Below are 14,233 nucleotides of genomic sequence, written 5' to 3' on the forward strand. Positions count from 1 at the left end.
TCAAATGGTATACTTTAGTCGTTTTTATTATTGTTTTTAATAAAATAAATTAAATTAACGAACAGAGGAAACGCCTTGAAAACACCGTCCTTTGCCTGAAGCTGTGTGTGTAGTGTGTTTCTGCCTCCAGCGCGGTAGATGGCAGTGTACAGAAGCAAGGCTTCGTTTGTCCTTTCCCTTGAGGGTTTCCTCCCTCCTGTTCTTGTTCAGTCACACTACAGTCACCTGACGAGCAGTATGTGGGCGCGCTCACTGAGACGTTTCTGCGCAGATTCAGTGCAGCAGCTGACCAATTTAGCCAATGGGTGCGTTCACAGAGGTCATTCTTAGAAGATAATTGGCTAAATTGGTCAGAATGTTGTCTGTGAACACACCCACTGTATTAAAGATCAGCTGACTCGCCGAACCCGTAACCCGCATTGCAGCATCAGCACGCAGAGCACAAGCAGCAGGCAGCGATAAGATTATCTTCCAGAAACACGCAAAGATGATACTTCTCCTCCCCCTTCTGTTAATCTCCACAGGTACACTAATACAGACTTTAATATATTAGCGCTAAGTAGGTTTTGATTAAATATTTAAACGTTATTCAACAGACAGCCAAGCTGGAAGCAGATCAGTGTAGCAAACAAGACGAACTGATGTGTGTTTATTTAGTTTCGTTTTGTTTTTTTTAAATGTTTTTGTATTTACTACGTTTGTTTTGTTGTTGTGTTTTTGGAGAAATTACTGCGTTTTCTATTTTTATTTTATTTTTGTTTGTTTATACTTTTGATCTGCGACATAAGATGTGCCAGGTAAGGGTATTTCTGCGGGCGTAAACAACACTCGGGAGAGCATTCTTTAATTATCGGGTGAAACAAAGCTTTTAAAAAAAAGAACAATTAGGAAAGTATGGCTTCTTTTGTAATTTTAAAAATATATTAATGATGGCCTGACTCGGGTTCTGTAATTTATCTGACCTACAAAAGTCGAAGTCGTCTAGGTGCGGTAATTTGTCAGTACTGTGCCCTACTGTTGTAGTTAATTGTTAATGCAAGTTAATCAATCGTGTTACCCAAACATTTTATTGCATTATAGTCTAATCAGATAAAAAAAAAAAACCAAACAAACAAAACTCGTTTTAGTATTGTTACATATTGTACATTATGTTGAACGTGGTATACCAAGTACTTGGAAGAATCGCGCTTCTGAGACTGGTATTCAGTATCTGCTTGCATCATATTTGGGAACAGTTGTCTATTTCATGCCCAAAATACGAATAACTTTTTAATGACCTGCCGTAATCCTGAAGTTTAGTTCTGTGGATTTTTGATTTTGGGTTGTGCTGCTGGTGTTTGGTAAAATTAACTTACTGAACTAAAACTCGGTAAGAGAACTGATTTTAATTGTATGTTATGGTGTTTCTGCTTGGAGTGTTTCCAGGAAGCACTCCACTGTATATGAGTTGTGCCATTTACTGGAAATGAGCAATCTCACCTGCGCTAAAGTTTAAAGCTTAATCAAGCCTTCAATTGTATTAGCATAACATTATTTTCTCCCATACCCCTCGTGTGTCTTTCCCTTGTGACGGGTGATGTTTAATGCCTCATCCATTGCCTAGTTTAAATGGATGACCACCTGACTAGATGTCTTGTGTGTCAGATGGAAAGCACAGTACGCTTCCCCCATCTGGTTTCGGTTCAGTTTGTTTTGTTCCACTTCAGTGCGCTGGTTTAACTATTTTAGTTGTGTGATTTTGCTATCTTCAGAATTACTCTAGTCTGTCTGTCCAACTGGGCATGTTTGGTGTGTACTGGCCAGTCAAAGATTGTCTACTATGTAAATGGTTTCGGTTTTATTAGATAGTAAACCGCCAATCTTTATTTGGTGTGGAGAATGGGGGTATTATATATTTAAATAATGGAACTATACTGTATGTATGTACGTTTTTCCATTTGGATGTTTTTATCCTCTTTGCTTCAAAACGACAGGTTTCCTATTAAAGGATCTGGGATGAGGCAAACTGTTCCATGGAGTGTGACAGCCTTTGTCGGTGGGCTTATTTCATTTTCTTATTCTTTTGACAGACAAGTGAGATTTGTCTTTCATGTCTTCATTGTGTGCTACTTGCTTCCTCTTAGTCTTCAGTACAGTATGTCCCTGTTTAGAAGCTTGTTGAGCAGATTTGATAAAGCCGATCCTCCCTTTCGGGTTGAGGTCAGCCTACCTTCTTCACACAAGAGCTGACGAGGGATATTGCATGCTGTGAGCAATAGGCCTGGGAGTTAAACCTGGCTGTTTGTTTGCTAGTCAAGTGTTTATCTTCTAATGTATTTCCATTACATTTTCTAGCAAGCATATTGTGCAATATAGCTATTATATTCCGTAGATTGTAACGTTTGTTTCAAAAGTGGATGATTTTAAAAGCTCCTGTGCCATTAAAAGCAGTTTTAGGGAAACAAACAAACCAAGTTTTGCATGCGAGAAACATCTGGTTCTCTAAATTGGACTGGGTGTAATTACATGACCTCAATCTAGTCCTAACTACCATGCTGCTGGGTACCAGGACACAAGGTGGTTCCGATGTATGTTTTCAAATCCATAATTGAAGTTTGTAATTTGAATAATTCATAAAGCTAATTTTAAACTTTTGAATTGGCAGCAGGGGTCAGAAGCACAGGCTACTGATGAACTGATTGCATTTAATATAAATTGCAGCTTGGTGTGTCACTAACTGCAATAGAATTCCTTTACGCTTCTATTGTATGCGGAACAGTGGCTGACTGGTCATGTGAGTGTCAAGTCATCTCTTCAAGTATTTCAAGACTGAACTTGTATTCCTTCATTCATTCATTTTTGTACACATTCTGTGCTTTTGCAAAACTAGCTTCCTATGTCTCAACTTTACACTTTGGTTCGCCCCCCTCTCCCACCCCTTTTCCTGCAGAAAAGACAATGACAGTAGTGCAATGTCACCTCCATAAGGAAATACTGAATATTGTCCAGGTTAAAAAGGTGACCCGGCTGCCTTGTATATTTATAGTATATACAGTTCTTCAGAATGCGTCTTTTTAAATGTCTTATTGTAAATAAGTTGGAGAAATTGTGATTGGGTATACTTTAAAAGTGTGTGTGTGTGTGTGTGTTGTAGAACATCACATTAATATAGATATAATTAGATATTATATATATATCGTATATATATAACACTTTTTTTCTCCAGCAGGTTGTGTATTTGTCGATAATATCTAGATTAGTATTTTTTTTGGGGGGGGGGGGGGGGGGGGGGGGGGGATTTGGCTTTAATACAATGTGTTTTTTTTGTTTTTTTAGCAATGTTTTAAGCATCATGCAAAGGCTTTGCACGCCCATGAGATTTGTATACCCCAAATCTAACCTTCCCTCATGTATTTATTTTTTTCTCACTTATCAGCTGTGGCTTCTCCTTTGCTGGGGAAGGAGCAGTGTGCAAAGGGCCCCCCCTATTGGTGCCAGAATGTCAAGATAGCCTCTCAGTGTGGGGCTGTGACCCACTGCCAGCAAAACATCTGGAACAAGCCAACTGCAGTGAGTATCAGACATGCAGATTAGAAGATGCTACTTTGATTAACAAGCAAGTCAATAACTAGTAGGCTGCTGTGTGAGAATCTTTTGACCAGCAGAAACTGTTGTAAAAGTTAATTGTGCGGTTCATCCTTGACTTAACACTCAATCAAAAGCATGTTAATTATAATAGTACTTTGTTTAAATAAGTTTAGATTACATGTGAAACTGCTTGTTTTCTGATGCTGTCGTTCTGTTATAGAAAGCAAATGCACATTCTCAGGGTTCTGGCAAAGTGATTTAAGTTCCTTTTTGTTTTCTCTTAAAGAAATCTGTGCCATGTGACTTCTGCAAGGAAGTCCTCGGTGTCGTTGGGAACCTGCTGAAGGACAATGCGACGGAGGTATGCTTTTAATTAGCTTGGCCTTGCAGGACCATAACACGTCTAGTGATGCATATGATATTTTGACAACCAGCATAGTGTGATATGTATTGTATAGTGATTCGGATGCATCTTTACACCCTTCGCCAACAGGTGTCCTCACTCTCACTTTGTCTGTCTGTTTGCAGACGGAGATCCTGGGCTACCTGGAGAAGGCATGTCAACTGATCCCAGACCAGGGCATGTCTGATGAGTGCAAGGATATGGTGGAAAATTACTTCCCCATTGTCATGGCCATTATCAAGGGAGAGCTGGTAAGAATCTGTTGGTGAATCTCGTGCGTGTCTAGTGGCTTATATTGCAGCGTGTTTAAACGCTTCAGTTCAACTTCTAAGCCATCTCTTTGAGAGGTATTAGTGAGGTAGTGTCAGAAATAGCAAGTATTGTATACAGGTTGTAAGGCTCATTTTCATATGGAACTTTTATAACTATAGAAAGCATTTAATATTTACACTGCAAAAATGAATATGATTTAGTCAAACATCTGTCGGTGAAGGAATGATCATCTATTAGTTTAATAGCAATGCAGAACAGGAAGTTTGGGAGAATAACTTTTTTTTTTTTTCCTGCAGAGTAGTATGATATCTGGAACTAGGCTTTTAAATGGCTTTGCAAACGCATTTAGCTCATGTCTAGAAGTCATATTTATCTTAATACAGGAAATACACATTGAATTGGATCCAAATTGGTGGCTAGTTGGTGTCATGAATGGACTCATTTAGCAGCAGCTTTTTAAACAGTAGGCATAGTGGTGTGGCCAGTGCACGTGACTGGCTTATCAAATCGCCTCGGTGCGTCTTGCTTTCAGCTTGGCGCTGATTTCCCCGGGGAGGGGGGTCTGATAATGCTTATTTGTGAAAAGTGATTCTTGGTTGAAAACCAAAGAACTCAAACCTTATTAGATTTGTTGTTAAATCGAGGCAGTCTTATTTTCAATTGCAGTCTGTGTGCCCCTGGCTGCGGTTTTTGTCTTGTCGCTGCACCTTCCAACTCTGGAATTCCTTGCATAATGTACTTTTTTTTAAATATATATATAATTTTTTTTTTTTTTTTTTATTAATCCTGGCTTTTGCTAAACTTGAGCGATTTTAGAGCATTGTGGGGATGGTAGGTCTGTTTGTGTAATTCACTCCATGTCCTCCTGATCTTTTCTGAAGATGTTGTAACTCCTGTTTCGCAGGCAGACCCGAATGTAACCTGCTGTGCCCTGGGCCTGTGTAAATCCCTGCAGCAGCAGTTGGGTGCTGCTGCCGCCACTGCCCAGCAGATCCTGTCCAATGAGATTCCCAAGGTTGACCTCTCCAAGGTGGTGTCCCCCTTCATCGCTAACATCCCCCTGCTGCTGCACCCCCAAGGCAAAACGGAGGAGGCCCCCCCTGCGGTAAGGAGAGAGCAGGACTAGCTATCCTCAGGGATAACTGGGATACAGGGGAGGAACCTTCATACATATCTCACTTGTATTAGCTGTATCCTGAACCCCCTCCAGGGATGGAAGTACGACTGCCATTGTGTGTGTAGCAGTTCAAAGCCATTCTGATACGAGTGAGTGGAATTAGCTTTGTTGCAATTGATCAGGGGCCCAGAATCAGGGGTGGGTTAAATGTTTTAAATACAATATTTATATTTAAGACTTCAGTTTTAGAAGGGAAGCCTGTTTTAGTAATTCTTTGGATATACAGTATTCATGAACCGACAATTTTTAAATTATTTGGAATATACTGTTTATACCCTATAGTTACTGAATTATATACTGAACAGCCAAACTTGTGCAAGAAAGGAACTTTTATTTAATTGTTTCTGAATTTGCAGTATTTCAAGAAGTATTAAAGCACATGCTTTTTGCTGTGATGTGCTGAGAGCACAAGTAACATGGTTTATCTATGAACATGTATTCTTGTGTGTTTTTTTTAATAAAAAAAAAGTATCCTATCTATCTAATATCTATCTATCAAATATAATGTAGTGTTTCAAATTGCTTATAAAACTTAAAGGCGCTTAAGTGCCTGCAGTGGATTGTCCCTCCAGGATTGGAATTGGCAGCCCACTGTCTTGGATGGCAGCTCATGTAAGGTGATGGATGGGAGGTCAAGTCCCAGGTCATGATTTTTTTTTTTTTTTCTTCGCACCCAGGAGGATGGAGACGTGTGCAAAGATTGCGTGACACTGGTTTCCGATGCTCAGGCAGAGGCCAAGGCCAACTCCTCGTTTGTGAATAGGATCGTCGAGCAGATCAAGGAGCAGTGTGACCTGCTGGGGTCTGGCATGGCTGATCTGGTGAGCAGCACGTGGGCGAGAGCTGTGATGAGGCTGTGCATGTCTCTAGAAAACGCAGTGCTATAGAATCGGCCCCTTGCAAGACTCTTTGTGATCCCTTCTAAGGGACGTGTATCCCTGGTGACACAACCATACATCCCTCTGAATGTGTGTTGCATTTGGTGTCAGTCACAAACCATTTCGTCCTGTGCTAAGTTTACCCCACGTGAGGCTGTGTCTCTTTCTTTCCAAAGAGAACCCAATGATGAGCTTCTAGCTCTTTCATGCAGCTCTTGTCTGGCTGGTTCTAGAGCAGGGGTCTCCAACCCTGGTCCTGGGGAGCACCTATCCAGCAGGTTTTACAGGTGTCTTTACATCATCAGTGGCTAAAGATCTGGAATACCTGTTAATTGTGACTAAGCCAATAATTGGTTCAATTAAGTAACAGATTGGTTGAAATGAAAACCAGCAGCCACAGTAGCGCTCCGGGACCAGGGTTGGAGTTCTAGAGCATTAGGCCATTTCATTGTTAAACTGGTTTTGATTGTAATAATGTGTTAAATAGATTAAACTAATGCATTAAACATATTTGGGTTTCGGTTAAAATGGACAATTTTTTTTTTTTTTTTTTTTTTACTGAGTTATTGAATGCTGTGTTTTTTGTTTTAATAGTGCAAAGAGTATGTCAGCCAGTATGCTCCACTTGTTATCCAGCAGTTGATGTCCATGGTAAGTGACGCTATTTTGGGACGGGGAGGAGAATATAAATTGCATCCTTGTTAGATCATTTTACTAAGATTGGACTAAAGGAGACTTTGAAATCCTGGGGTTAGTTGACAGACAAAATGATTTCAGCCCTAGTTTTATCTTTTTTTCAAGAGCTCTATAAAATGTTTGTTTTATAAATAACTGGTCATTTCAGTGTGTTCTCTCCATCGTTCATTTATCAGGGTTTTTTTTAATTTAATTTAGACATACTTTGAAAAACTTGATAATTTTCTTTAAAGCAATGGTAATTGTAGTCCCACTGTGTGGAACATGAGCTGGTAGCTCTGTCACCAGAGTGTACAGCAGCTGCAACCCTGCTAAAACTAAATCTGTGCTTTGCCAGTGGCGTTGTTACGATTTGATACCTTCCAGCTTTAGATGCAGTACCCTATACAAGTTATACATACGTTTCTGAAATATATAGTGCATTTGTTTTGCCTTTTATAAGCTACAGCAAAGCTTGCAGAGAGGAGGGAGTTTGTATTTGCATGCAGCTCGGATGACCTTTCATGGGTGTATGCAAACCAGAAAGTGTTATATAATTTGGGTGCACCAAACAGTAAACCTGAAGAAGAATGTAACCTTTGTTTCAGTAAAAAAAAAACAAAAAAACAAAGCAATTTACATGGGGACAAAACAGATGCAATAAATCTATTGTCCTTTCAAAGAGGGAGGGGGCTAATTTATGATTTTATACAAATGTTGGGAGAACATCATAACAACGCTACTCTTCTGGCAATATCTCTTTGTGACCTTAATTACTTTTGTTCTGTTTTGTCCCCCATCCTCCTCCCTTACTCTGTCCCATTCTGAACTACAGGACCAGGTAGGTCTGCTGAAAACTCAGTAGCCACACCCCTAGTTACTTGTTTCACTTGCTGTGGTGTAGTGTATAGTTTTGCTTCTCCCTAGTAGTACCTATTTTTTTTTTGTGTGTGTGAATGACTAGGCGACTTGTGTGATTTGATTGGCTCTTGTAATGCTGAAATTTGCATATTTCCTAATTACACATTGTTCTCTCTTCACTGCTTTCATTCCACTTAACTCGAAAGCTACTTTTTTATATATAAAAGCCTGGTACCAGATACAAATATGTGGATGAGGGAGGGGCGGTTGTAAAAGGCTGTTGGAATTGGATAGCTTAGTGGTCTGTGGTGCAGAGAGGTTGAGGAGATGCAAGGTAAATAATTTGATTTCTCTGCTGTATCTGGTAAAAGTGCTCCTGATGCATGGCTGTTTTTGAAACCCCTGGCACTCGAGTAAACGCACAGAGATGAGGGAGGCTCCTGGAATGGCTTACAGATGTTTCTGTCACTGTAGCGATGGCATGCCTGTGAAACAGGGTGTTACAGTGGGCATGACCTTTTTGCTAAAATGTCATGCTTGTTCGTTTTTTATATATAGATGTGTGAGTGTATTTTATATAATTGAAATAGCTCAACTGAACTAAAGGAAAAGTCATTTCATCTACCTGCAACTTCAGATTATTGTATCAGCATTGATAATGCAGGCTGGCTTTCAGCATTTCCCCTCCGTTTAATCGGATGCCATTGCCATGACTACAGAATGGGGATTTATTAATATGTATATATTTTAATTGCTGTTCAACTAGTTATTCTATTAACTAGACCATTATTATGCTAATAACAGCTAAGCAAATTTGTTTTCAAGCTGTGGTTAATGCTTCTTTCTGATCTTTGTTTTCTTGCATACTTATTCTTGTTTTGCGTTGCAGAAACCTGAAGACATCTGTGCCAGAGCTGGGTTCTGTGCCTCCTCTGTGAAGTCTGTGCCCATGCAGACTCTCGTTGCTGCTAAGCTGTTCCCAGCTACAAAGGTCATCCAGGCCACCAAGGTCTCTGCGCCTGCCAAGGTACCTCCACTTTTACAGGCATGGAAATACGGCTGCTATTGCATAGCAGATTCACCCATTCAAGGTTTTGGCAAGAGCTGGGTTAGGTAACAAGCTCAGGTGCCCCATTAAAGTGGGAATGGAGCAAACTGTTGTGCAACAGGAGTCCTATTTCTATCACAGAGTTCTAATCTGTACTGCACCATGATCCTCCTCAAACACATTATTAACTGTCTTTAAAGGGGTAGTTCCCAAAGCTTTTTAAAATGTACTTTAACAGTTTATATTCTGTTAACCTGTTGTTCCCATGCCTTCATAACTGTTGAAACTTTCTGAAAACATTTCCTATCACATTTTAAAGCGAATTTATTCATATCAAACGCTTTATTTTCTTGTCTGAATTTTAAATAAATAAATGTTTAGTTGTAGCTCTTGGAAAAACATTTGGCTTCTAAATTAACCTGTGTGCTTGGAGGACAGATGAACTTGTCATTTTACTACTCAATATTGAATACGTTAGACATTAATGACATTGTGTGGTTATTTAAGGAGAAAGGTCACAATAATAGTAACCACAAGGAGGACCCACCCCCCCCCAGCTCAGTTTTGAAGTTATTCTAAATAGATTTGTCTCAGTGCTATGGTGGTATGATGACCCCCCTTTTCTCTCTTCCCTCCTGGCAGAATCTGGTGAAGGTCCGTGATTCCCCACAGTGTGCTGTCTGCGAGTATGTTATGAAGGAGATTGAGAGCATGGTGGAGCAGGAGAAGACTGAGGTACAGGAGGATTTTTTTATATACAGTATTTACACCGTGGGTGCAGAAAACGCCTGAAGTACAGTTTTTGCTTTATTTTCTCATTGTTTAAGGGTGTTGCAGAAAGTAGCTTAACTCATGTCAAAATCCTAGTTAAGGGAAATGTATCCTGAAGTGTTGTATTTAATACTCAAGTTTTCTTATGCAAGTTTTCCTTTCCTGTGTGTCTGATCTTTAATGCCCATATTTGCATAGCCCTACTGTTACTGACATGATGAGCAAAAGCATAGCCCCTAGTGTTAGTTTCACGCTTGTAAAGTGGTGCGGATGGGGTTTAGCTCACTCCAGATTCGCAGTGTTCCTACAGTGTGTTTTTTTTAATTTATTTTGTTGCGCTCTCTCAGGAGTCGATAATCCATGCTGTTAAGGTGGTCTGCTCCATCCTGCCTGACACCCTCTCTGCCCAGTGCCGTGACCTTATCGAATCCTACGGCCAGGCCATCATCGAGCTGCTGATTCAGGAGGCTGACCCCAAGACCATCTGCACTGTGCTGGGGCTCTGCAAGGACGCCAGCCGCCTCTATATCCGTGAGTGCACCCCGCTCTATCTGATCTAATGTATAATGTACACTAGACCCTGCCATTGATGTGGTACAGACATCTGAAATGTCTGAGCATCAGATGGCTTGTATCAGCTATGTAAGATTTTATATATATTTTGGACTATAACATTATGTACCAGCAAGTGATGTAAAGCGTGCTGTATTATGCCACTTGTTTTGTAAAATGTAAATATGGAATTCTGTTGGTTTGTAATTTTATTGTAGTGTGTTGTAAGTGTCCAGTGTCTGAGACTACACTTGTGTTCTGAACTCTTCTGTATTTCCACAGCGGCAATGGACCAGGCTCGCTTCAAGGCAGGCGATTTTTGCCAGGTGTGCCAGATGGCAGTGAGATATATCGATGGGATCCTGCAGCAGAATGCCACTGAGGCAGAGATCGAGGCTGCTGTGCAGAAAGTGTGCAGCTTCCTGCCTGCAGCCATGCAAGAGGAGGTGAGGGGGGCTGGTGGGACTGGAATCCAGCAGATTCAGCATCAACAACGTTCTGTGTGAAGTGTCCTACTCCCTGCTTTGGTGTCATCTTGTGGCATTAAGTTGTAAAACGACTGCAGTCCCATTTTAATTATGAGCTGGTGGTTTTATCTGTTGGCTTGTTCTCTTCTGCAGTGTGACCAGTTGGTGGAGCAGTATGAGCCGATGCTCGTTCAGCTCCTGCTGCAAATTCTGGATCCTGACTTCGTCTGCACTGTGAGTAGATGCTTGCAGCCTGTGTGTGACCCAAGGAAACTTAATGCATATGTGTATCTAAAATATATTTTATATAATATATTCTGGACTATTTTATTTACTCGTGATGTTACAGGTGTTTTCTGGAGGGCTGTAATGTCTTCTAGCTTTCGTTCCACCCGAACGCAAAGTTATTTAATTGGATGAATTTAACATTTCTCTCCATGCCTCAATTTCATAGGTACTGCACCTTTTTAAATCAAGTGCATTTTTAAATCTTCATCTAAAAGACCTTGACAAATAAATGTCCAATTGAACAAGTTAGAGCTGTTATTAATTGAGAGCTTAAGTTGGAATGAAGACCCTCCTAACCGAGGGCCCTGCTGAATCTGATTGGTATGATAATCATCTTCTGACCTGAAACTTTTGTTTTTTTCTCTCTCTCTCTCAGAAACTGAGTGCCTGCCCAAGTGCATCTCAACCCAACCTGCTGGGAAGTGAACAGTGCAGTTGGGGACCGTCCTTCTGGTGCAAGAACATGGACACTGCCTCCCGCTGCAATGTGAGTGAACTACATACCTCCTCGTCCTCAGTGCAGGCTCTTCAACACACTTCTCCAGTGTCCATAATTAAATGCCAGGCCTGTATTAGTGTACTGTGGTGATCGAACACCATAGTGACGCTCTGGAGGGTGAAGGGCAATAGGGACTCCTTTCCCAGCATAAACTTCTTTGCATGATATTTGCGTGTTGCAGTCAACCGGATTCGATTTGAGGATATTTCGGTACTGGATTTGGGGGGTTTGTATTGCTTTCATACACATGCTATGACTATTAATATAATTGTTTTGAGCAGCATAACTGTTAGTCCTGTAACACTAGTAAACCACTCAGTTCAACGTATTTTAACTTTTTTGATCTTTAAAGAAAAATCAATGTAGTTAATTGTGTTTTCTTTCCCCCCCCCATTCAGGCTGTTGAACACTGTAGGCGCCATGTGTGGAACTAAAATACTGAATGAACACAACTGGAAGAATTTTTTTTTATTAGATTCAAAATGACAGTGTTGTATTTAGTTTAATTTTTCTTGTTCGTCTTTTAAGAGAATCGGGCTCTTGCATTTAGCTTATAACCTGGCTGCGCAACAATACCATGCTAACATGGTACTGTCAATTACTTTTGGATGAGAGGGAATGTGAGCTCATGTTTTATAGATTTGTGTTTCTGTAGAAGCAAAGAGACTTGTACTGTAACTAGTAACTGTTTCTCCATTTAGATGCACTGGATGCATACAGGGAATGAAATGGGAGATTTTGAATGCTAGATAAGAATTGGTTGAGGGCCATTTGAACCTGACCACTGAAGTTAGCCTATTCTGCTTTTAGGTTGTGAGTATATTTGGCTTTTAAATGTTACTGGATGGCCAAGCCCAATTTATAGGCATGTCTCTCTCTGTGTGAAGAGATTGGGTGGTAACGATTTATCAATATACTTCAAAGTTGAGGTGCCAGAATCTGACTGAACCAATGACTACATTTATTATTGTGACCACTGCTTTGTGTGAAACAGTGCGACTCCATCCCTGTTCCAATTTTTATTTTACAAGGAATTTGCCATCCTTTTTACATGCAGAAAGGCAGTGTGTAGGTACAAGTTATTTGCTAACCTGATGTACACAAAGGGTTGAGAGACTACTGAAAATGTAAGTTAATTATTTTCAGGCATTCTGACTGGCTAGCTGAGATACTAGCATTTTTTTTCTGCAATTTTGGCAACCACTAGATTGAAGGACCTGTAGTTGCTAGGGAACTGCATTTCGAGGCGACTGGTGAAATGGATGCGACTTGAATTTATTTTAATTCAAGTCACAAGTCCTAATACAAGCTTTCTATTCATTTTTTTATTTTTTTTTGGCAGTAATTTTGTTGCGCATCCTGATTTGTGGTGTTTTTAATGAGCTAAAGTAAATCTTTCCTAATCCTAGGCATTGGAGTCGTAATGGCATACCAGTATCAATTTGTGATCTGATTCATACCTGCAGATTTGTAACTAAATAAAGCTTTGTTTGTGTGTTTTTTTTTTTTTTTGTTTGTTTTGTTTCTCTGTTCAGATCTCAATGTCTGTAATCAAAGAGTGTGCATCTGGCTTTCAACTCCTGATCTAACTGTTTTGACAGACTCTTAATAATAAAAATAAATTATTCTGAAACCTTTGTGGTCTCTTGGTTTTCTTTCTTTTACTTCTGACCATATTCACTTGTCCATTCAGTTAATGTTAATCATATTAGATACACAGCACACGTTTCAATGTTTCCACACCTTGCATTGGACCTACATCCTATTTGCAAAGCTATGCATAGGCTTCAGAAACAACTCTAAGTTCACATCTATAAACATCTGCTTGGCAGGAAAAATCTTTTAACAGTTAATATAACTCGAGCATACACTGGACTAAGGAGGGAACTCGCACATTGAAGTCTGACAAACTGACAGCTACCAATAGTAATCATGCAGGTAAATATAACCCCACCTCCCTTTCCAGTCTGGAGCCATGCTTTGAATTGACCTCTTCCACCGACCCTGCTTATCGCCACCGCCTGAGATGTCAGTTTAGGGTTACAGCAGTAATACATTAAATACGATCACAAGGTATTCTTAATCGAGTCAGTGGCTGCACCTCCACCGAGTGCTCCAGTTAAGTTTCCCTATGTGGGCATGATGAACTTTTCTTCACATTGTTGCAGCAGCCCTCTGGGAGTCTAGTTCAGGACTGATGGACCTATGGGAATCGCTTAAGCCAGTGAGTAATAAATGCATGGAACAATTTTACCAGTCAAACCGAACAACTGGGTCTTCAGACCTTGAGGAAGGCTTACAGTAAAAATGTTGTCCTTGTTTCTTCTACTACAGTTGCCATAACTAGTAAACGCTTGTTTCTTTTTAGTATTTCAAAATCTACCACCAAGAAGTATTGATAAACATTTCAACTAGGAGTCTTTCTCAATGTCTTCAATGTTTCGTTTAGCATTTCTAAATACAATATGCTTCTGCTTAGCTCAATAGGTCTAATCAGGTTCCCAACACTTTCTTCTCTGGCCAGGCTGAGAAGCACATAAAGCTGTTGAACCTATCCAAAGGATTTCTCAAAACCTGTTGAATATTTATTTCTGTTTTTTTTTTTTTTTATTAGTACAGTTCATTCAACATGATTTGCAACAAATACCTGACACTTAAATATAAACAAATATACAAAACCAAAATCGGGGGGAATACAAATGGATTAAGTTGCCCACACACACACATACACAAAACAACAACTTCTAAAAAATAATAGATACAATATTTACAAA

The 14,233-nt window shown here is 39.9% G+C and overlaps 1 protein-coding gene across 3 annotated transcripts; it reads left to right on the top strand.

Annotated features, from left to right (window-relative positions):
• The first annotated feature begins 398 nt into the window (after nucleotides 1–398).
• On the top strand, nucleotides 399–13,096 carry LOC121321764 (prosaposin-like). Of its 3 annotated transcripts, none has more exons than XM_041260915.1 (15): nucleotides 399–524; nucleotides 3,416–3,549; nucleotides 3,854–3,928; nucleotides 4,096–4,221; nucleotides 5,148–5,348; nucleotides 6,098–6,241; nucleotides 6,893–6,949; nucleotides 7,809–7,814; nucleotides 8,724–8,861; nucleotides 9,525–9,617; nucleotides 10,001–10,184; nucleotides 10,488–10,651; nucleotides 10,826–10,906; nucleotides 11,337–11,447; nucleotides 11,858–13,096. In XM_041260915.1, exons 1-15 carry the CDS (start codon nucleotides 488–490, stop codon nucleotides 11,891–11,893), a joined length of 1,587 nt encoding a protein of 528 aa, XP_041116849.1. In that variant the 5' UTR covers nucleotides 399–487; the 3' UTR covers nucleotides 11,894–13,096. The 3 variants fall into 3 exon arrangements, with proteins under 3 accessions (XP_041116849.1, XP_041116850.1, XP_041116851.1); XM_041260916.1 differs by having other exon boundaries at nucleotides 10,491–10,651; XM_041260917.1 differs by lacking the exon at nucleotides 7,809–7,814.
• The last annotated feature ends 1,137 nt before the right edge of the window (nucleotides 13,097–14,233 follow it).

Source organism: Polyodon spathula, chromosome 10 (assembly GCF_017654505.1).
Source record: "Polyodon spathula isolate WHYD16114869_AA chromosome 10, ASM1765450v1, whole genome shotgun sequence".
Taxonomy (NCBI): domain Eukaryota; kingdom Metazoa; phylum Chordata; class Actinopteri; order Acipenseriformes; family Polyodontidae; genus Polyodon; species Polyodon spathula.

What these genes read in the sequence shown, in the direction of transcription:
- LOC121321764 (XM_041260915.1), top strand. Translation starts at nt 488, where the DNA reads ATGATACTTCTCCTCCCCCTTCTGTTAATCTCCACAG. An exon ending in ATCCTGACTTCGTCTGCACT is followed by an intron (nt 10,907 to 11,336) that starts GTGAGTAGATGC and finishes TCTCTCTCTCAG; the next exon opens with AAACTGAGTGCCTGCCCAAG. An exon ending in ACACTGCCTCCCGCTGCAAT is followed by an intron (nt 11,448 to 11,857) that starts GTGAGTGAACTA and finishes CCCCCCATTCAG; the next exon opens with GCTGTTGAACACTGTAGGCG.